Source organism: Hypanus sabinus, chromosome 28, assembly GCF_030144855.1.
Source record: "Hypanus sabinus isolate sHypSab1 chromosome 28, sHypSab1.hap1, whole genome shotgun sequence".
Classification (NCBI taxonomy): Eukaryota; Metazoa; Chordata; class Chondrichthyes; order Myliobatiformes; family Dasyatidae; genus Hypanus; species Hypanus sabinus.
In genome coordinates this window covers 45,300,484-45,322,343 of record NC_082733.1, presented here as the reverse complement: position 1 = coordinate 45,322,343, position 21,860 = coordinate 45,300,484, and the positions used below count along the sequence as shown (strand labels likewise).

General features: G+C 46.0%; 1 protein-coding gene across 5 annotated transcripts in view; it reads right to left on the bottom strand.

The window, feature by feature from the left end:
- trpm7 (transient receptor potential cation channel, subfamily M, member 7) overlaps positions 1-21,769 on the bottom strand; it is a 171,989-nt gene extending 150,220 nt beyond the window's left edge. For all 5 annotated transcript variants that reach the window (XM_059953134.1, XM_059953135.1, XM_059953137.1 and 2 more), the window contains exon 1: positions 21,599-21,769. In XM_059953134.1, the coding sequence (XP_059809117.1) occupies positions 21,599-21,610 (12 nt within the window). In that variant the 5' untranslated portion in view covers positions 21,611-21,769. The remainder of the gene's footprint in view (positions 1-21,598) is intronic.
- Positions 21,770-21,860: the final 91 nt, after the last annotated feature.

Below are 21,860 nucleotides of genomic sequence, written 5' to 3'. Positions count from 1 at the left end.
TGCACACTGTTATTGTCTGCTACAGCCACCTGGGGAGATGCTGTTCGCAAGGAAGCAAAAGTGAGGAAAGCACGTTGGTATTCCTGCAAGATGACAGGCAAAACCCTTCAGGCCAGATCTCTGTCAATTCTGCTTTCAAACGTTCAATCGCGAGAAAATAAAACTAGATTTCGTGTCTGAGTCTGAATCAACATGAGATAAAGACAGCTGTGCACTATCCTGATGGAAACAATTCTCCAGGATAGCACCCCTGAAACGGCCATCCAACTAGATGGTTTCATCTCTCTTCAAGCCAACAGCATTCCCACAATGGAAGCATTTGTATCTACATTAATAAGAACTGGTGTGTGAACACTTCAGCAGTGATGAGACACTGTTCACCTATGATAGAGCTCTTAATGGTGAAGTGCAAGCCCTTCTATTTACCAAGTGAGTTCGCAGTTATTGCAATTATAGCTGCATATATCCTCCCCTCTGCTAATACCAGAGAAGAAGTGCATGAGTTCTAATGCAAACCACACACCCCGTTGTTTTTTTTAAATTACTGCTGCCAACTTAAATATGGTAGAGTCCAAATTTATTAAGCACATTGACAGATGAGAACACATTGAACCTAGTTTATACCAACATCCCTGGTGCATACAAAACTCTTCCTCCCCACTTACCTGTTATGCTAATATCTCTGCATAACAGCCACTGAATAAAAAGGTCAAACCAGTTCAAAGGTAGACAGAGACCTGGTCAGAGGAACAACCTCAGCATTACAGAACTCTTTTGAAAATACAGACTGGAACATGTTCAGGGAGGCAATGACCTACAACCCACACATTAACATTGATGAATTTGTGAGATCTGTGACTGCCTACACAGAAGTGCATTGAGGACATCACTTAAACATTTCTGTGACAGGACAAATCATATGCCATGGCTGACAGTTGAGGGACGGAGTTGATTGAGAGATCAGAGTACTGCCTTCAGACTGGGGGATAAAGCAGCTCTCAGGTCAGCAAGAGCTGCAATTTCCCATGCCATCAGAAAGTCAAAACAGAGACGCGATGAGGCATTCTGCATGGCCGTGGCTGATGTGAGGAAGACCGTAGGGTCAACACACATAAAGCTGTGGGGCCTGATACACCTGTTCATGTGTCTAGGGACTGTGCCACCCAGTTAACTGAAGCTGTAACAGACATCTTCAACAGCTGCCTGGAACAGCCCACTGTTCCCTTGTGTTTCAAGGCGGCCAACATCATTCCATGTCCAAAGTGTGACAATAACAAGGAGTAATGCAAGGAGTAATATGAACAAAGTGGATGAGCTTAGAGAGTCGATCAGTACTTGGAGCTATGATGTTGTGGCCATAACAGAGACTGGGATGACTCATGGGCAAGAATGGTTATTTCGACTGCCAGGCTTTAGATGTTTTAGAAAGGACAGGGAGGAAGGAAAAAGAGGTGGGGGCGTGGCACTGTTGTTCGGAGATAGTGTCAAGGTCGCAGAAAAGGAGGACTTGGAAGGATTGGCTATGGGGTCTCTGTGGGTGAAAGTTAGAGACAGGAAGGGGTCAATAACTCTACCGGGTGTTTTTTTTTAAATAGACCACCCAATAGTTAAAGGGAAATCCAGGAGCAGATAAGGGAGACAGATTCTGGAAAGATGTAATAATAACAACAGGGTTGTAGTGGTGGGAGATTTTAATTTCCCAAATATCCACTGGTATGTCCCTAGAGCGAGAGGGTTAGATGGGGTGGAGTTTGTTAGGTGTGTTGAGAAAGGTTTCTTGACACAATATGTAGATAAGCCTACAAGAAGAGAGAGGCTGTACTTGATCTGTTATTGGGAAATGCACCTGGTGTCAGATCTCTTAGTGGGACAGCATTTTGGAGAAAGTGTCACAATTCTATATCCTTTACCATAGCATTGGAGAGGGATAGGAGCAGACAAGTTAGGAAAGTGTTTAATTGGAGTAAGGGGAACTATGAGGCTATCAGGCAGGAACTTGGAAGCATAAATGGGAACAGTGTTCTCAGGAAAGTGTACAGAAGAAACGTGGCAAATGTTCAGGGGATATTTGCTTGGAGTTCTGCATAGGTATGTTCCAATGAGACAGGGAAAGGTAGGATACAGGAACCGTGGTGTACAAAGGCTGTTGCAGGTCTAGTCAAGAAGAAGAGCTTATGAAATGTTCAAAAAACTAGGTAATGATAGAAATCTAGAAGATTATAAGGCAAGCAGGAAGGAGCTTATGAAAGAAATTAGGAGAGCCACATTGGACCATGAGAAGGCCTTGGCGGACAGGATTAAGGAAAACCCCATGGCATTCTACAAGTCTGTGAAGAGCAAGATGATAAGATGTGAGAGAATAGGACCAATCAAGTGTGACAGTGGGAAAGTGTGTATGGAACCAGAAGAGATAGCAGAGGTACTTAATGAGTACTTTGCTTCAGTATTTACTACGAAAAAGGAACTTGATGATTATAGGGACAACTTACAGCAGACTGAAAAACTTGAGCATGTAAATATTAAGAGAGAGTATGTGCTGGAGCTTTTGGAAAGCATCAAGTTGGATAAGTCACCGGGCCTGGACGAGATATATCCCAGGCTACTGCAGGAGGCAACAGAGGAGATTACTGAGCCTCTGGCAATGACCTTTGCATCATCAATGGGGACAGGAGAGGTTCCGGAGGATTGGAGGGTTTTGAATGTTGTTCCATTATTCAAGAAAGGGAATAGAGATAGCCCAGGAAACTATAGACCACTGAGTCTTACTTCAGTGGCTGGTAAGTTGATGAAGTAGATCCTGAGAGGCAGGATTTATGAACATTTGGAGAGGCAAAATATGATTAGGAATAGTCAGCACGGCTTTGTCAAAGGCAGGTCGTGCCTTCTGAGCCTGATTGAATTTTTTGAGGATGTGACTAAACACATTGATGAAGGAAGAGCTGTAGATGTAGCGTATATGGATTTCAGCAAGGCTTATTGAGAAACTAAGGAGGCATGGGATCCAAGGGGGCAATGCTTTGTGGATCCAGGACTGGCTTGCCCACAGAAGGCAAAGAGTGGTTGTAGACAGGTCACATTCTGCACGGAGATCAGTAACCAGCGGTGTGCCTCAGGGATCTTTCTGGGACCCCTATTCCTCGTGACTTTTATAAATGATCTGGATGAGGAAGTGCAGGGATGGGTTAGTAAATCTGCTGATGACACAAAGGTTGGAGGTGTTGTGGATAGTGTGGAGGGCTGTCAGAGGTTACAGCAGGACATTGACAGGATGCAAAACTGGGCTGAAAAGTGGCAGATGTAGTTCAGCCGGACAAGTGTGTGGTGAATCAATTTGGTAGGTCAAATATGATGGCAGAATATAGTATTAATGGTAAGACTCTTGGCAGCGTGGAGGATCAGAGGGATCTTGGGGTCCGAGTGGTTGTAGACGGGTCATATTCTATATGGAGGTCATATAGAATATATTCTATATCAGCGGTGTACTTCAGGGATCTGTTCTAGGACCCCTACACTTTGTGATTTTTAAAAATGACCTTGATAAGGAAGTGGAGGTCTGTCAAAGGTTACAGTGGGACACTGGGACACTGGATGCAAGACTGGGCTGAGAAGTGGTAGATGGAGTTCAACCCAGATAAGTGTGAGGTGGTTCATTTGGGTAGGTCATAGTATATGGGCAGAATATAGTATTAATGGTAAGACACTTGGTAGTGTGGAGGATCAGAGGGATCTTGGGGTCTGAGTCCATAGGACACTCAAAGCTGCTGCTCAGGTTGACTGTGGTTAAGGAGGCATACAGTGCATTAGCCCTCATCAACCATAGGATTGAGTTTAAGAGCCGAGAGGTAATGTTGCAGTTATATAGGACCCTGGTCAGACCCCACTTGGAGGACTGTGCTCAGTTCTGGTCACCTCTCTACAGGAAGGATGTGGAAACCATGGAAAGGGTGCAGAGGGGATTTACAAGGATGTTGCCTGGATTGGGGAGCATGCCTTATGAGAATAGGTTGAGTAAACTCAGCCTTTTTTCCTTGGGAGTGACAAGAAGATGAGAGGTGACCTAATAGAGGTGTACAAGATGATGAAAGGCATTGATTGTGTGGAGAGTCAGAGGCTTTTTCCCAGGGCTGAAATGGCTAGCATGAGAGAGCACAGTTTTAAGGTGCTTGGAAGTAGGTACAGAGGAGATGTCAGGGGCAAGTTTGGTTGTTTTTTTTTAAAAAAACAGCGAGTGGTGAGTGTGTGGAATGGGCTGCCAGTGACAGCAGATACGATAGGGTATTTTAAGAGACTCCTGGAAAATAGAGGTCTATGGGTAACCTTAGGCAATTTCTACGGTAAAGGCATGTTCAGCACAGCTTTGTGGGCTGAAGGGCCTGTATTGTGCTGCAAGTTTATGTTTCTATAACCTGCCTCAACAACTGCTGCCCAGTGGCACTGACTTCAACAATGAGGTGCTTTGAGTGGCGGGTTATGCATCTTCCTGCTACATGGGACCCCTTCCAAGCTGCTTGCATTCATATTGGCCCATTGATGCCATAGCCACTGCACTCCACTCCATTCTGCCCCATCTGGGAAACGGTGCCTCATATGCCAGGATGCTGTTAGGAGAGAGTTAGAAGCACTAAGTTTCTGGGAGTGCACAAAATAGACAATCTCACCTGGTCAGTCAACACCACCACCTCATTCAAGAACACAAAGCAGTGTCTCTACTTCCTGAGGAGACTGAGGCGAGTGAGGCTCTCACACCCTACTTTAGCCAATTTTACTGGAGCATCATCAACAGTGTCTTAAGCTGCTGCCTCACTGTTTGGTACAGAAATTTCAAGGCAAGTCCTGAAATCCCTACAAAGGACTGCAAGGACTGCTGAGGGAATCATTGGGGTTTCTCTTCCACCCATTAGAAATATTTATCAGGAGCACTGTGTATACAGGGCCCTTAGCATTGTCAATGATCCCTCCCATCTGCCCATCAATCTCTTTGACCCCACCATCAGGCAAGAAGTACTGTAGCGCTAGAACAAAAACTGTTAAGATGGGATAGAGCTTCTTCCCTCAGGCTATGAGACTACTGAACTCCCTGCCAGCACCCAGGTCTCATTACATATGAAACACCAGTAGAGTTATACTGTTTACTTTTTAATTTGTATTGTATATGCACATTATTTGTTAATTTATTTGTGGTAATATTACTTTATATGGTGTGAGTGAGTTATATGTGCTGCATTGTGTTCATTGGCCCCTGAGGAACGTTGCTTCATTTGGCAGTATATAAGTGTATTGTTGAATGTCAATAAACTTGAATTAGACTATGTCCACACTACACCGGATAAATCCATAACCAAAGCTTTTTCTCACAGACAGACGTATTTTATTGATCCTGAGGGAAATTGGGTTTCGTTACAGTTGCACCAACCAAGAATAGGGTGTAGAAATATAGCAATATAAAACCATAAATAATTAAATTATAAGTAAGTTATTCCAAGTGGAAATAAGTCCAGGACCAGCCTGCTGGCTCAGGGTGTCTGACACTCCCAGGGAGGAGTTGTAAAGTTTGATGGCCACAGGCAGGAATGACTTCCTGTGACACTCAGTGTTACATCTCGGTGGAATGAGTCTCTGGCTGAATGAACTCCTGTGCCTAACCAGTACATTATGGAGTGGATGGGAGACATTGTCCAAGATGGCATGCAACTTGGACAGCATTTTCTTTTCAGACACCACCGTCAGAGTCCAGTTCCACCCCCACAACATCCCTGGCCTTACGAATTTTCTCTTTGTTTTTACCTTCCATCCACACTAAAATTGCGTTTTCCTCCCCCAAAACCAGAGCTTTTCAGAAATGCTCTCCAAAGTGTGTAATTTTGAAAATGCCGGATTGGCCGGAGCAGTATGGACAGGGTAGCCGGAGAAATCTGAAAACGGCAGCGTGCTATTTTTAGATTGTGAGGACACTCAGTCCTCATTTATTGTCATTTAGTAATGCATGCATTAAGAAATGATACAATGTTCCTCCAGTATGATATTGTGGCGACTCATTTCCTAGCGTATCCGAACCGACTCACAATTAGATAGCCTACGGGGGTTTGCGAGCACAGAGCTTTGGAGCCTCTTCGCCATGGGGGGCCGGTTGACAGAGGCTTAAAAGTGAGGCTGAAGTTTTCGAATAAAGTTTTTTCCTTCGACTGCAGTTACCGACTCCGTGTCGTAATTTTAGCGCTGCGTGTAGCACACCGCTACAATATCACAAAAACACAAGACAGACCAAGATTAACTTACAAAAACCACATAATTATAAGATATAGTTACAACAGTGCAAAGCAATGCCGAAATTTGATAAGGGCAGACCATGGGCACAGTAATAAAAAGTTTCAAAGTCCTCAATAGCCCATCATCTCACGTAGACGGTAGAAGGAAGAACTCCTCTTCCTGCCGTGAACCTCCAACGCCGCAAAGCTTCCTGATGCAGCCTCTGGAAGCATCCGACCACAGCCAACTCCGAGTCCGTCCGAAAAACTTCAACCCTCCGACACCGAGCACCATCTCTGCCAAGCACTTTGACCCCGGACCCGGCCGCCAAGCAACAGGCAAAGCCTGTTTTCTTGAACTCAGCCTAACAATTTCAGAACAGACGGCAACGAATCTTACGCCAGAAGAGCTAGAAATGTACTCAGCAAATACTTTGACCCATAACTTACTGAATAAATAAGTATACTCACTTTGCCCTGTTTTCTGTCCTTGCTCGTATGAAGGTGGTTTTACCCATTTATGCAAGTATTTCTCTGACAATAGATGTGTAACAGCCTAATGTAACATTGTATGGAAATACAAGATAACACTGATGCAGACATGCTTTATGCATTTAACAAGGTGCTTTATTAATGCAACAGAGTTAGTCAGTTCTTCAATGTTCGTCGTCAGCCAGGTCAAACTGTCCATGAACTCCCTGTCGGTTGCCTCTGTACGCTCCAGTATGTTTTTTTACTTCTAAGTTCTGCTGCGCGAGAGCCAAAAACTGTCTGTCTTTTTAAAGTTTTTCTAGTCTGTAACTACACAAAAGCGCACTTTCAAGGCAAGATTCGACACCAAACATGTTGCTTGTTTTCAGTAGACGTGTCCTGAGCATGCGCAGTAGGAGGAGATTCGCCAAAATCTGTTTCAATGTGGACAGAGATATTTTTTTTTTTAAAACGCATAGTGTGGATGCCTATTGTTTCTACACGAAACCGGCGTTTTCAAAATTATCCGGTCTAGTGTGGACGTAGCCTTAACATTCAGGAAAGTTGCCTCAGGGCCATGCTACATAGAATGCAAAGCTCAACCTACTTTTTGTTAAAACAGCAAGGCAATTGAATGAGGTGACAGCGGTGAGCCATGGGTTCAATTTTTGCAACTGGGGCAAGGCAAATTTTGACAGTATTAGACTGTTTGGAGTAGGGTGCTTGCAGACAATAGGATGTCCCACACAGAGACTTTGAAAAGTGCGATCAAGAGATCAAGGTCTGCATATTCCTATTAGAGTGAAGGGCAAGGTTTTTAGGATTAGGGAACTGAGACACTGAGGCTCTGGCCAGGAAAGAGGCAGCAACAATGGTCAGTTACAGGCAGCAAGTAAGACTCACCTCCGCTCCCACCCCACCCCCAAAGTCCACAGGGGAGGTAGAAGTATGCTGAAGGAAATTAGGGTAAAAAGGCATTATGAGATGGCTTTAACAGAAAAGATTAAGAATCCGAAGATATTGCTTCAAATATATTAAGGGGATAAAAAGTATCTTGGGAGGAAATAGTGCCCCTTACAGACCATAGAGGAGATATTGTGTGGAGCTGCAGTTTACAGGCCAAGTCCTCAATTAATGTTTATCTTCCATGGAGAAATACATGAAGACTTGGGTATCAGAAAACCTACAGCACAATATAGGTCCTTCAGTCCACGATGCTGTGCCTAACACATACGTATTTCAGAAATTACTTAAGGTTACCCACAGCCCTCTATTTTCCTAAACTCCATGTACCTATCCAGGAACCTCTTAAAAGACCCTATCGTATCTGCCTCCACCACTGTCACTGGCAGCATATTCCATGCACTCACCACTTTTTGTGTAAAAATCTTACCCGACATCTCCCCTGTACCTACTTCCAAGCACCTTAAAACGGTGTCCTCTCGCATTAGCCATTTCAGCCCTGGGAAAAAGTCTCTAACTATCCACACGATCAAAGCCTCTCATCATCTTATACACCTCTATCAGGTCATCTCTCATTCTCCGTCGCTCCAAGGAGAAAAGGCCAATTTTACTCATCCTATTCTCATAAGGCTTGCTCCCCAATCCAGGCAACATCCTCGCAAATCTCCTCTGCACCCTTTCTATGGCTTCCACATCCTTCCTGTAGTGAGGCAACCAGAACTGAGCACAGTATTCCAAGAAGGGTCTGGCCAGGGTCCTATAAAGCATTACCTTTCGGCTCTTAATCTCAATCCCACAGTTGATGAAGGCTAATGCACTGTATGCCTTCTTAACCAAATAGTCAACCTGCACAGTAGCTTTGAGTGTCCTATGGACTCAGACCCCAAGATCCCTCTGATCCTCCACACTACCAAGTGTCTTACCATTAATACTACATTCTGCCTATATACTATGACCTACCAAAATGAACCACCTCACACTTATCTGGGTTGAACTCCATCTACCACTTCTCAGCCCAGTTTTGCATCCAGTGTCCCACTGTAACCTCTGATAGACCTCCACTATCCACAACACCCCTGACCTTTGTGTTATCAGCAAATTTACTAACCCATCCCTCCACTTCCTTATCAAGGTCATTTTTAAAAATCACAAAGTGTAGGGGTCCTAGAACAGATCCCTGAAGCACACCGCTGATATAGAATATATTTTATATGAACTCCATATAGAACATGACCCGTCTACAACCACTCTTTGCCTCTGTGGGCAAGCCAGTTCTGGATCCACAAAGCAAGATCCTCTTGGATCCCATGCCTCCTTACTTTCTCAATTAGCCTTGCATGTGGTACCTTATCAATTGCCTTGCTGAAATCCATATACACTACAGCTCAATCTTCATCAATGTGCTTAGTCACATCCTCAAAAAATTCAATCAGGCTCATAAGGCATGACCTGCCCTTGACAAAGCCATGCTGACTATTCCTAATCATATTATTACTCTCCAAGTGTTCATAAATCCTGCCTCTCAGGATCTTCTCCATCAACTTATCAATCACTGAAATGGCATAAAAGAATTTCCAATATTAGTAGCATTAGGCAGTAATCTGGTACTTCACACAAGTATCTCTGGCCAGTCTCCTACAATTTCATACCTAGCTTCCCACAATGTCTTAGGATACACCTGACCAGGCCCCAGGATTTGTCCCTATAAGAATACTTTAAGACCAGCAGCACCTCCTCTTCTATAATATGAATACACTCCAAGGCATTGAACTAAGGAAAGCAATAGCTATTTCTTTCAGATACATTTCAAAAGAGGTGGTGCTAGACATTTTAAAATGTATGAAGGTAAACACAAGAACATACCAAATAGGAGGGGTAGTAGGCCATCTGGCCTGACAAGCCTGCTCCGCCATTCAATAAGATTATGGTTCATCTGGCCATGCACTCATCTTCACCAACCTGCCTTTTCCCCATAACCCTTAATTCCCCTACAATGCTAAAATCTATCCAACCTGCTCTTAAATATATTTACTGAGGTAGCCGCCAATGCTTCATTGGGCAGAGAATTCCACAGATTCACCACTCTCTGGGAAAAGCAATTCCTCCTCATTTCTATCCTAAATCTACTCTCCTGAACCTTGAGGCTATGTCCCCTCGTTCTAGTAAATGGGTGATGTATCTGAGCAGAAAAGATCTATAGGGAGAGGCTGTACAGGGTAGGACTTTATTCCTTGAGGAGAGATCTAACAGAAGTGTATATAATCAAGACAGTGTGGCGACCCATTTCCTGGCACATCCGAACCGACTCACAATTAGATAGCCTATGGGGGTTTGCGAGCACAGAGCTTTGGAGCCTCTGCGCCATGGGGGGCAGGTTGAGGGAGGCTTAAAAGTGAGGCTGAAGATTTCGAATAAAGTTTTTTCCTTCGACTGCAGTTACCGACTCCGTGTCGTAATTTTAGCGCTGCGTGTAGCACACCGCTACAATTGGTGACCCCGACGGTCCAAACGATTTTTGGACCAGAAATGACCGACGCCGCCTCTGTTCATGCGGTTTCGTTGAAACTGCCGGGTTTCTGGACACAGCGACCGAACCTATGGTTCCAGCAAGCCGAAGCCCAATTCCACGTTCGCCAGATCACCTCAGAAGACACCCGCTACTACTACGTGGTGAGCTCCCTCGACCAGGACACAGCGGCCCAGGTCGCGGAGTTCGTACAGTCGCCCCCCGGCAGACGGCAAGTACACGGAATTCAAAGCCCTGCTCCTCAGGACTTTCGGACTCTCACGGCGCGAGCGGGCTGCCTGTTTACTGCACCTGGATGGCTTGGGCGACAGACCTCCATCGGCTTTAATGAATGAGATGTTGTCTCTCGCCGACGGACACACACTCTGCCTCATGTTTGAGCAGGCGTTCCTGGAGCAGCTGCCCGAGGACATACGCCTGCTGCTGTCCGACGCGGATTTCAGTGACCCCCGGAAGGTGGCAGCCCGGGCGGACTTGCTGTGGAACGCCAAAAAGGTGAGCGGGGCATCCATCGCACAGATCTCCCAGCCACGCTCCCGGCAGCAAACCAGTCCAGGCCCGGCCGCAGAGCCCGCCAACCCCCGGCCCAATGAACACTGATGCTTCTACCACCAGCGGTGGAGCGCAGAAGCCCGCCGTTGTCGCCCGCCCTGCAAGTTCCCGGGAAACGCCAGGGCCAGCCGCCGCTGATGGCTATGGCGGCTGGCCATCGGGATAGCCTCCTGTATGTGTGGGATAGAAGGTCGGGACGCCGGTTTTTGGTCGATACTGGGGCTGAGATCAGCGTTTTACCTCCGACGAGTTACGACACCCGCAGCAGGGCACCGGGTCCCCCCCTGAGGGCCGTGAATGGCAGCACAGTAAGGACCTATGGCACCCGTCAGGTGCAGCTACAGTTCGGCTCCAGCCAGTTCACGTGGGACTTTACACTGGCCGCCGTAGCCCAACCGCTTCTGGGTGCGGATTTTTTGCGGGCTCACAGCCTACTGGTCGACCTGCCCAGGAAGAGACTGGTACACGCCGAAACCTTTCAGACGTTCTCCCTGGGTGCAGCCCAGTTGCCAGCCCCTCACCTCGGCTCCATCACGCTGTCCGACAACGACTTCACCAGGGTCCTGGCGGATTTCCCATCGGTTCTGGCACCGCAGTTCACAGCGGCCATGCCCAGGCACGGCGTACAGCACCACATCCCAACCCAGGGACCACCCATCCACGCCCGCGCTCGGCGGCTTCCCCCGGACAAGCTCCGACTGGCGAAGGAGGAGTTCCAGAGGATGGAGGAATTGGGGATCAAACGGCGGTCCGACAGCCCATGGCCCTCCCCCCTGCACATGGTGCCCAAAGTGACGGGGGGCTGGAGACCGTGCGGCGACTACCGCAGGCTGAACGCTACCACACCGGACCGCTACCCTGTGCTGCACATTCAGGACTTTGCAGCAAACCTGCACGGTGCACGGATCTTCTCCAAGGTAGACCTCGTCCGAGGGTACCATCAAATCCCGATGCATCCTGACGACGTCCCCAAAACGGCTCTCATCAACCCGTTTGGCCTTTTCGAGTTCCTCCGCATGCCGTTCGGCCTGAAGAATGCCGCACAGACGTTCCAGCGGTTAATGGACGCGGTGGGACGGGACCTGGACTTCGCGTTCATCTATTTGGATGACATCCTCATAGCCAGCAGCAGTCGTCAGGAGCATCTGTCCCACCTCCGTCAACTCTGTGCCCGACTGAGTGAGTACGGTCTTACAATCAACCCCGCCAAATGCCAGTTCGGACTCGATACCATTGACTTCCTGGGCCACAGGATTACTAAAGATGGGGCAACCCCTCTGCCCGCTAAGGTAGATGCGGTCCGCCTCTTTCCCCGACCCACCACGATCAAAGGCCTTCAGGAATTCGTAGGTATGGTCAATTTCTACCGCCGCTTCCTCCCTTCAGCTGCCCGGATCATGCGCCCCCTGTTCGCCCTGATGTCGGGTCCGAACAAGGACATTACCTGGGACGAGGAGTCCACCGCCGCTTTCGTTCAAACGAAGGAAGCTTTGGCGAACGCCGCAATGCTAGTACATCCCAGAATGGATGCCCCTACCGCCCTCACAGTGGACGCATCAAACACGGCAGTCGGTGGGGTGCTGGAGCAACTCATCGCAGGTCGCTGGCAACCCCTGGCGTTTTTCAGCAAACACCTGCGACCACCCGAGCTCAAATACAGTGCTTTCGACCGGGAACTGTTGGCGCTCTACCTGGCAATCCGGCATTTCAGGTACTTCCTAGAAGGTCGGCCCTTCACAGCGTTCACGGACCACAAACCGCTTACCTTTGCGTTTACGAAAGCGTCCAACCCCTGGTCGACCCGCCAGCAACGCCACCTGTCCTACATCTCTGAATACACGACGGATGTCCGGCATGTTTCGGGTAAGGACAATGTCGTGGCGGATGCGCTCTCTCGCCCTACCGTTCATGCCCTTTCCCAAGGGGTAGACTTTGAGGCACTAGCAGAGGCGCAGCAGGCGGATGAGGAGATTCCGAGTTACAGAACCGCAGTCTCCGGTTTGCAGCTCCAGGACCTCCCCGTGGGCCCGGGTGAGAGGACCCTACTCTGTGACGTCGCCACCGGCCAGCCCCGCCCCGTCATCCCGACAGCCTGGCGGCGCCGCGTTTTCGACTCCATTCATAACTTGGCGCATCCCTCCATCCGGACAACTGGTGGTTTCCAGCAGGTTCGTTTGGCACGGACTCCGCAAACAGGTCAGTGAATGGGCCAAAACATGCATGCACTGCCAGACGGCCAAGGTGCAGCGGCACACCAAAGCCCCACCGCAGCAGTTCCATCCCGCCCACCGGCGTTTCGACCACATTCATGTGGATATCGTGGGCCCCCTGCCAGTGTCGCGCGGAGCGCGGCACCTCCTGACTATCGTGGACCGGTTCACAAGATGGCCAGAGGCGGTCCCGCTCACCGACACCACCTCCGAATCTTGCGCCCGAGCCCTGATCGCCACCTGGATATCTCGCTTTGGTGTACCAGCCCACATTACCTCCGACAGAGGTGCCCAGTTCACCTCCAGCCTGTGGTCAGCTATGGCCAGCCTTTTGGGGACTCAGCTGCACCACACCACTGCCTACCACCCACAGTCGAACGGGCTAGTGGAGCGTTTCCACCGTCACCTGAAGTCGGCCCTCATGGCCCGCCTGCGAGGAGCCAACTGGGCGGACGAGCTTCCCTTGGTCCTACTCGGCATCCGCACAGCGCCCAAGGACGACCTGCCTGCCTCGTCGGCCGAGTTGGTATACGGAGCGCCCCTGGTCGTCCCCGGGGAGTTCCTACCAGCCCCAAGGGGGCAAGAGGAAGATCCCGCAGCAGTCCTGGGCAGACTACGCGAGAAGCTCGGTAACCTGGCCCCCATACCCACTTCACAGCACGGGCGGCGCCCGACCTGCGTACCCAAAGACCTACAGAACTGTAAGTTTGTGTTTGTACGAAGGGGCGGGCATCGGCCACCGCTGCAGCGGCCATACGAGGGGCTGTTTATGGTGCTCCAGAACAACGGGTCCACGTTCGTGCTGGACGTTGGGGGGGAAAGAGGAGGTTTTCACGGTGGACCGGCTCAAACCGGCCCATGTGGACCTGGCGCAACCGGCCGAGTTTCCGGCACCTCGGCGCAGAGGCCGAACTCCCAAGCAGGTTCTGGCCCAGACTGTGGACATTGGGGGGTGTATCGCCGGTTCTGGGGGGGGGGTTATGTGGCGACCCATTTCCTGGCACATCCGAACCGACTCACAATTAGATAGCCTACGGGGGTTTGCGAGCACAGAGCTTTGGAGCCTCTGCGCCATGGGGGGCAGGTTGAGGGAGGCTTAAAAGTGAGGCTGAAGATTTCGAATAAAGTTTTTTCCTTCGACTGCAGTTACCGACTCCGTGTTGTAATTTTAGCGCTGCGTGTAGCACACCGCTACAACAGTTTGGATAGGATGAATGCTTTCAGCCCTTTCCCCATGGTTGGTGTATCCAGAACTGGAGGGCATATGTTAAAGGTTAGAAGGGAAAGATTTATTAGCAACTTGATAGGCAACTTTACCCGAGGGTAGTACAAATACGGACTGAGCTGTCACAAGAAGTGGTTCAGGCAGATATAACAACTTTTAAAAAACAGTTGGATGGGTACATAGATAGTTATGGGCCAAACACAAATGGGACTTGCCTGCATGGATAGCTTGGTCAGTATGGAGCAATATATGCTGCACAATTCTGTCAACTGTGCAGGGCTGGTGGAAGTGGTGAAATAGATTAATAAAATATGAAAAACTTTAGAAATGTTAGCTCTGTTTAAAGTCACCTGGTCCAGATGAAATGCATTCCTCGTTGCAAAGGGGCTTCCAATAATCTTACAAATCTCTAGGCCAGGAGCTCCCAACCTTTTTTATGTAATGGACATTATTAAGCTGGGTCCATGGATCCCAGGTTGGGAATCCCTGCCCTAGACACAAAGAGCAAATAACATTTATTACCAAAAATCATAAGGATGTACCAGACAATTACACGCACCCATCAGTTTAACGAGTTGTAGGAAAGTGCTCAGACAAAAATAAAGAAAATAAATGGCACTTGGAGAAATGAGTTAAAGTCAGCCATCGTGGATTTGTCTTTGACCAATCTGTATGGGTTTTCTTTGCCGAGTGAATATGTAAGCAGAGATTGCTGCAAAAGTCATCTACATAAGGCAATTAATATCGTTATTACAGCTTCTGGAATAAAGGATAGGAATTTAGCTCAATGACAGAAAGCAGAGTGATGGGAAAGAGCTATTTTCCAGACTGGAGGGCAGAAGTTAGTTGTCCCCCGAGTCAATGCTAGGACCAATGCTTTCCCAGTAGCCTCTTAAATACAAGTTTGCAGGATAAAAATAATATTTGCACAATATCAGTGGAGGTGTAGAGTTGATAATGATAGATTACAAGACAACACAAATAGGTGGGCAAACAAATGAAATGAAATTTAATAAGGAACTGGTACATCTTGTGAAAAAGAACAAGAAGAGACAATGTGAACTACATGGTACCATTCCAAAGGGTATGTTGGAATAGGAGGATCTTGGCACACATGTGTACGTCTCTGAAAATGGCAGGACACCATTAAAGAGGAATTGGTAAAGCAGATGGAGTTTGGGCTTCAACAGAAGGGAGAGTGACTGGATCTTATAAACGACAGTTTCAAAGCCTCAGAAGGTGCATGAGGACAGAAAAACAACTGATGCCAGTGAGGAAGAATTTCATTAAGGTTGGCTGAGAAGACCCAGTGTGCCCTTCTTGGAGCAAAGGAATTTGAGAGTGTCGAATAAGGATCGTGAAAGATCCAGAAAGGGCAAATGTGAGCTGATAATTCAAAAACCAAGTCAAAGATATTGGGGAACCTCAATCATCTACAAGTGACTGCTTGGTCATAGTGTTCAAAAGGGAATTAGCCAGGAGCTTGAATGGAAGTAATCTTTCAGTCTACACTGAGGAATGTGACCTACAGCACTGTACTAAAGAAAGCAAGGATTTGATACGCAAAGCTGTTCCTTAATAATTCTTCAGCATTACCCTGGTAATCTATACCGAATTTCTTCCAACTTGTGCCATAATTGCTCATGAGGAACTACAAGTACAAAGACCAGGAGTAGCATACTGTACATACACAAGATCCATTAGGCTACTTTAATCATTTCTGTACCTCTATGGCATTGAACTAACCTTGTAAATCTTAAGTTTGCTCTTTTTCAATTCACCCTAACCCCTATTCAAAACTACTTTGAACCTCCATTGTTTAATAGCATTTGAAACATTGAAAAAACAAACATGCTCCAAGCCTTTTAGATGTGAAATATACGGCCACTCATTTTTTACAATTTATCCAACTATCACAGTGTTGCCCATTTATTTAACATCTTTATAACTTAATGCTTTTATTACACTATATGCCAGCTATCTTCGTGCAAGGATAGGTACCTGGACTTTCTATCCCATTATCTAATCCATTTGTCAATACTAGAAATAGATACAGGCCTGTTTGCTTACAGAATATGGTAGTCACTTCCTGTTAATACCTACCCATTATCTGTCTGCCACTATCTTTAATAAATCATTAAAAAACTGGACAGGGTACAACATTGCAGAAGTATGGTTCAATACAAGACAAAAGCTAAAAAAGGAGACAAAAATGCTTAGAATTGAAGGTCGTCCTCTTAAGACACAGCTGGAGGAAAGTACAGCTCCTCCAAAGATGACATCATATCAGCCTGACAACAGACTGAGGAGCTGTATACTGAAGATGAAGAATAGAAGTCTCAAACTGATTTAGAAGCAAGTATGCAGTGGAGTTTGAAGATATCGCTAAAGACATTTTGGCCAACTGGATCGACAAAAGCAGAATTAGATAAAGTCAGTCTGAACAAGATGGGCAACCACAAGGTCTTTAGTGGAGTCAAAGAGGATAAGTAAGAATAAAGTGTCACTAATGTTATCACAAAGGATGCCAGTTGTGACTGATTAAGTCACTTAGTGCTGTGACAAAGCCACAATCCCAACTGAAGATCCAAATTTGGAAATTCAGAAAAGATATAGATTCAGAAATTGAAACAAGAATGAGACGGGGACATAATTTATAAGTCATTAAGAATATCTTTGAAGAGAGGAGAGTAAGAATAGCAGGTCCGACCGACAAGTCAGAAGGAATAATTCAATGAGAAATGCAGATCTCAGAAGCAGAGAGCATCTCCCATGTAACCTGCTAACTTCTAGCAAAGTAAAATTCTGACAATTCAGTATCCGCTAGTTCAAGTATTACTATGGCTAACCATCTGTCCAACTGGTTAGTCTAGAGTGAAACTAGGGGTCAGAGTGCAGGCCAAAGTGAGGGCTAGGAACATCGAGGGTCAGGAACATGGGTAGCCTTGAAGCTAAGTCCAGAGCATTTGTGTTTTAATTTGTTTTGACATTCCAGGTTGTATTTCCTGCTTCCTTTAACTTACTGGAAAACTTACTATACTGCAACATAACACATTTAATTTAAAGTGAAATAAAAGTTGCAAAGGCCTATTAATAGGAGTGACAACAACAGCCTGGAAAATCAGATAATCCATCATCAAAATCACAAGGATATCAAATCATAGGAGTTTTGCTGTATTTGCTTTCTCTATATCGAATTTAAATGAGACCAGTGAAATCACATCAAGATGCAATTTACTTGAGATGTGAGACTGAAACGATACCAAGAGCTCTATTAAAGGGGGAAGAGAAAGGAAGTCTTTCAAAAACATAGTCCTAGTGTGAATTGAAATGGGAAATTGAAGCAAACAGAAATAGTTACAAAAAAAAGTGGGGAAAGCGACCAAAATATTATTTCTTAAGACAGGCCAGCTCACTGCTGTAGTGGTGAAATGTGGAATGAATATCCAGGTTGAGATGACATAGACCAGCCAATTCCAGTCACAAACGAAGTAACCAGCAGCTACTACCACAGGAATGCAGACCAACGGGCAGAGGGAGGAGAGAATAGAGAGGAGTGATTGCTGACCCATTATCCTACCGGGGCGGTGGAGGGAATACAGAGGGGTGATTGCTGACCCACTACCCTACTAGAGGGGGGTGGAAGGAAAGAATAGAGAGGAGTGATTTCTGACTCACCACCCTACCGGGGGTTGGGGGGGGGGAGGGAATACAGAGGGGTGATTGCTGACCCTCTCTGTCCTGCTGGAGGGGGGAGGGAATACAGAGGGGTTTGATTGCCACCCACCTCTCTGCTAGAGCAGGAAAGGAATAGAGAGGGGTGTGATTGCTGACCCACTGTTCTGCCCATTGGTAATGGGCTATGCGCAACAGAAAATAAAGCAGTCTACAATTAGACTTGAGTGATGCCATGGTAAGGAAGTTCTGGGAAGAACATACATTAGTTATGAGTGGTTATACCCCATTCAGTATCAGAGCTGGCCTGTAAATCCACCTTATTTGACCACATTTCTTCGTGTCCTTTCAATCCCATCATCACATTAAAGTTCCCCATCTGCAACATCTCTGTAGGAAGATAATGGGTCTGATTAAATTTTAACATTTGGGGATTACCACACTAGAAAGTTTTCACTTTATTAGCTGACTGAATTCCTTAATCAATTTAAATCACCCATAATCTCCAAAATATGAGGGAATACAAAACTGAGCAAAGCTCTGGTGAGTGTAATCTTCAAAGCAGCAATGACACAGGCCTCTTAGTGAATACTAAGAGAATCTGTGTTCTTAGGGAATTCACCTCTGCTTCAGTGACACAGGTTACTGATAGTTGTGTAGAATTTGTGATATACAGTCCAGAACAAAGTCATACTGTGGAACATTAATACAGAAATATGCGAAGAGGAACAGAACTTTGACAGCAGGAAAAATTCACATAAATCCCAATTCCAGAACTAAGAGTTATGGCATACCCAGCATACGATGATCACATTACTGAGCATTAAAGCTTCTACCTGTATTTAAAATAAGAAATTAAACTCTTATTTAGAATATCAAAGCACTGGAATGCAAGAAAAATGGCACTGATGTCACTAAGACTTTGTTCTTCCGAATCAACAGATTACAAGAAGCTTCAAACAATAACTAATTAAAAATTCCAGGTAAACTAATAAGATTACAGCTTGATAAATCTCAAGAATATGCTTAAAGTGAAATAATCAGCAGGTATACTAAATACATTGTAATAGGAACTATCAACATCCTTTTGATTCTGGACAGAAAGAAACAGCAAATATAACACTACTCTAACAAAGGAGATAGAAAATATAGATCAACATGAGGAACCAATTAGGGAATGGCCATATTGTGTGAAATATAAAAATGTTAATTGATACGAGGGAAAGTGTGCATGAAACAATAGAATTCAAAGAGTTTGAACTTCAGAAAATAGGCTCTTCTATCCCAACAAGCTTTACTAAGAATGGTCAAGGGAAGAGTTAACCAAGGAAAACACATAGAAAGTTACAACGTATTTTGCCGACTTTATACAACACCCTATGCAAGGTTGATTGTCAAGTTTACAGCAGAGAATTTAGGGCAATAACCCAACAAGAATTGAGAATTTGTTATTGGGCAGGACTCAGCAAAATAAGAATGAACAGATTGGCAATTCGCCACTGTGGGGCATTGAAAATGGTAGTTGTGCCCAGTCAATGAACAACACCACACTCTTGCATTATACTGTTGCCAAAAACAACAAATTTCATGACACACATCAGTGACTATAATAAACCTGATTCTGACTATCGTGAATTTGACTGAAGGGCACAAACATCATATTCATAAGTTTACACAAAGTACACTGCAGATGCTGTGGTCAAATCAAGACGTACAAAAAAGCTGGATGAACTCAGCAGGTCGGGCAGCATCCGTTGAAAGAAGCAGTCAACGTTTCGGGTCGAAACCCTTCGTCTCGACCTGAAACGTTGACTGCTTCTTTCAACGGATGCTGCCCGACCTGCTGAGTTCACCCAGCTTTTTTGTACGTCTTGATTTGTAGGTTTGTTGCTGATAACAAACTGGTTGGGAATGTAATATAAATAGATTACAGGTGATATACAAAGGCCAAGTGAGTAGGCAAGAACAACACAAACACAACAATGTGCAAATATACAAAGTACACACACAAAAGCATTGGATAAATTGATATCTAAGGGATCCTCATACAGAAATCACTTAAAACTTGCACACAATATACAAAAAGCAATTAAGCAGGCAAACCGTATTCTGGACTCATGATTTACTGTTATAACATTGGCCTAATAGCACATCCTGGAGAACCATCTCCAGGTTTGATTGCCTAACCCAAAAGGTTACATTTACCACAGAACAAGGATTCACTAGGCTATTCCTAGGAATGGAATGTCTTCTGTGGAGGGTGGGGGGGGGGGGGGGGGGAGAGAAGAGAAGAAATAAAGTAAACCAGACCTGAATTCTCCAGAATTAACAACAATGGATCAAAATGAAACTAAAAATTCTTACAGGGAGGATATTTCACAGCCAAAGAGGTCTAGAATAAGAGGTCCCAGACTTAGAGTAATCATAGGATTGAGATGCAGATAAATTCCTTTAGATAATGACGAATCTTTGACATTCTCTACCAAGGGATCAGCAGATTTCTGGACATAATGTAACCAAGGAAAACGGAAAATGCTGTGGTCAAAGGTCAACCATGATCTTAATTAATGGCAGAACAGGACAAATAGACTACGGCCAAGCTCATTTATTATGTACAAAGAAGCAGCTTGATAGATGGACTATCATATAGAGAAAATGCGTAGCAATCACACTGGAACCAAACAGAAAAGCAGAAGAATAATTTTGAGAATTAAATGCCCAATCAGAGAGCCATGTACAAGAAACAAAGTTATCATATACAAACAGCAAGTAAAATTTCAAAACAAATCAAACTGAAAACCCTTCAGGAAAGTAGTCTCACTGCAACTGCAGGGGTCTTGCTGTATAACTCCTTTATTTAAACAGTGCAGCAGAGGTTAGCAGGACTAACCATGAGATGGAGTTGATAATAGAAAATTATTGAGCACAAGCAGGCCAAAACTCAATGAAATTTATAAGAGTTAGAAAATACATCAAATGGCTCCAGCAATGCATTTATATTAAAATACATAAGTGTACGCGATATCCATTTAAACTATTTAAAGTACTTCACCCACCACTAAAATGTGCCAAATCTAAAACCTTGCGTATGCCGATAGGAGGTCACCTCACTAATGCTGAGAATTCAGAGAAGGGCTTGACAGGGGCGATTCAGTGAGCATATTTCTTATATTGGGAAGCTCAGGATTATGGGTACAACTTCAAACTGACGAAATATTAAAACAAAACAGAAGCATCAGAAACTATTTACCCGCAAAGCAATAAGAGGGAGGCAAGTTTATTGGTGGACAAGGTAGTTTTGTTAAAACGTTACAGAAAGTAGATCGGATAACTGAAGCAATACCAATTTTAGTTATGTTATTATTAAAATAGAGGGTCTATAGCCTTACTTAATTTAAATTTGAAAGTGATCTTAAGACTAACACCCTCGGTGCATCAGCGCTGTCCAGATGGCTACAAATGACAGGATGGTTCGAGTCGCCATGGTTACTGATCGATATGAACCCGCAGGCCAGGCGCTGAGCCACAGCCTCGGAGGCCCAACCCGTCATACCCCAGTCCCGCTGCTGTCCCGCCGGGCAGCAGTGACGTGGCTGGCAACTACTGATCAGACGCGCCCTGTGCTCCTCAAGTCAGCCGGCCGAGTCGGGCCGAAGCCCCAATAGGCCTCACCACGCGGCCGTCAGCCAGGTCGATTGCCCCGGGAATTGACGCATTCTCAGCCACCTACCATTCTCTTCATGGGTGAGGCTGCAGAGGTGGCTCCGCGTGGCCTTGAGCCATCTACGTGGTGCGCGGGCGGACGGCGCAGCAGAGTCCCAGGTGGTAGAGAGTGCCAGGCCCGCGGAAGCCACCACTTTCATAATGGAGCGACTCCGACTGGCGCCGCCGCCGCTAACGCTCGTCACGTGACGATCGCGTGCAGGGTAGCGGGCGGGACGGGGCGGGGCCCGAGGAAACGCGTCACTCTCCCACCCCCCCCCTCCCAAAAA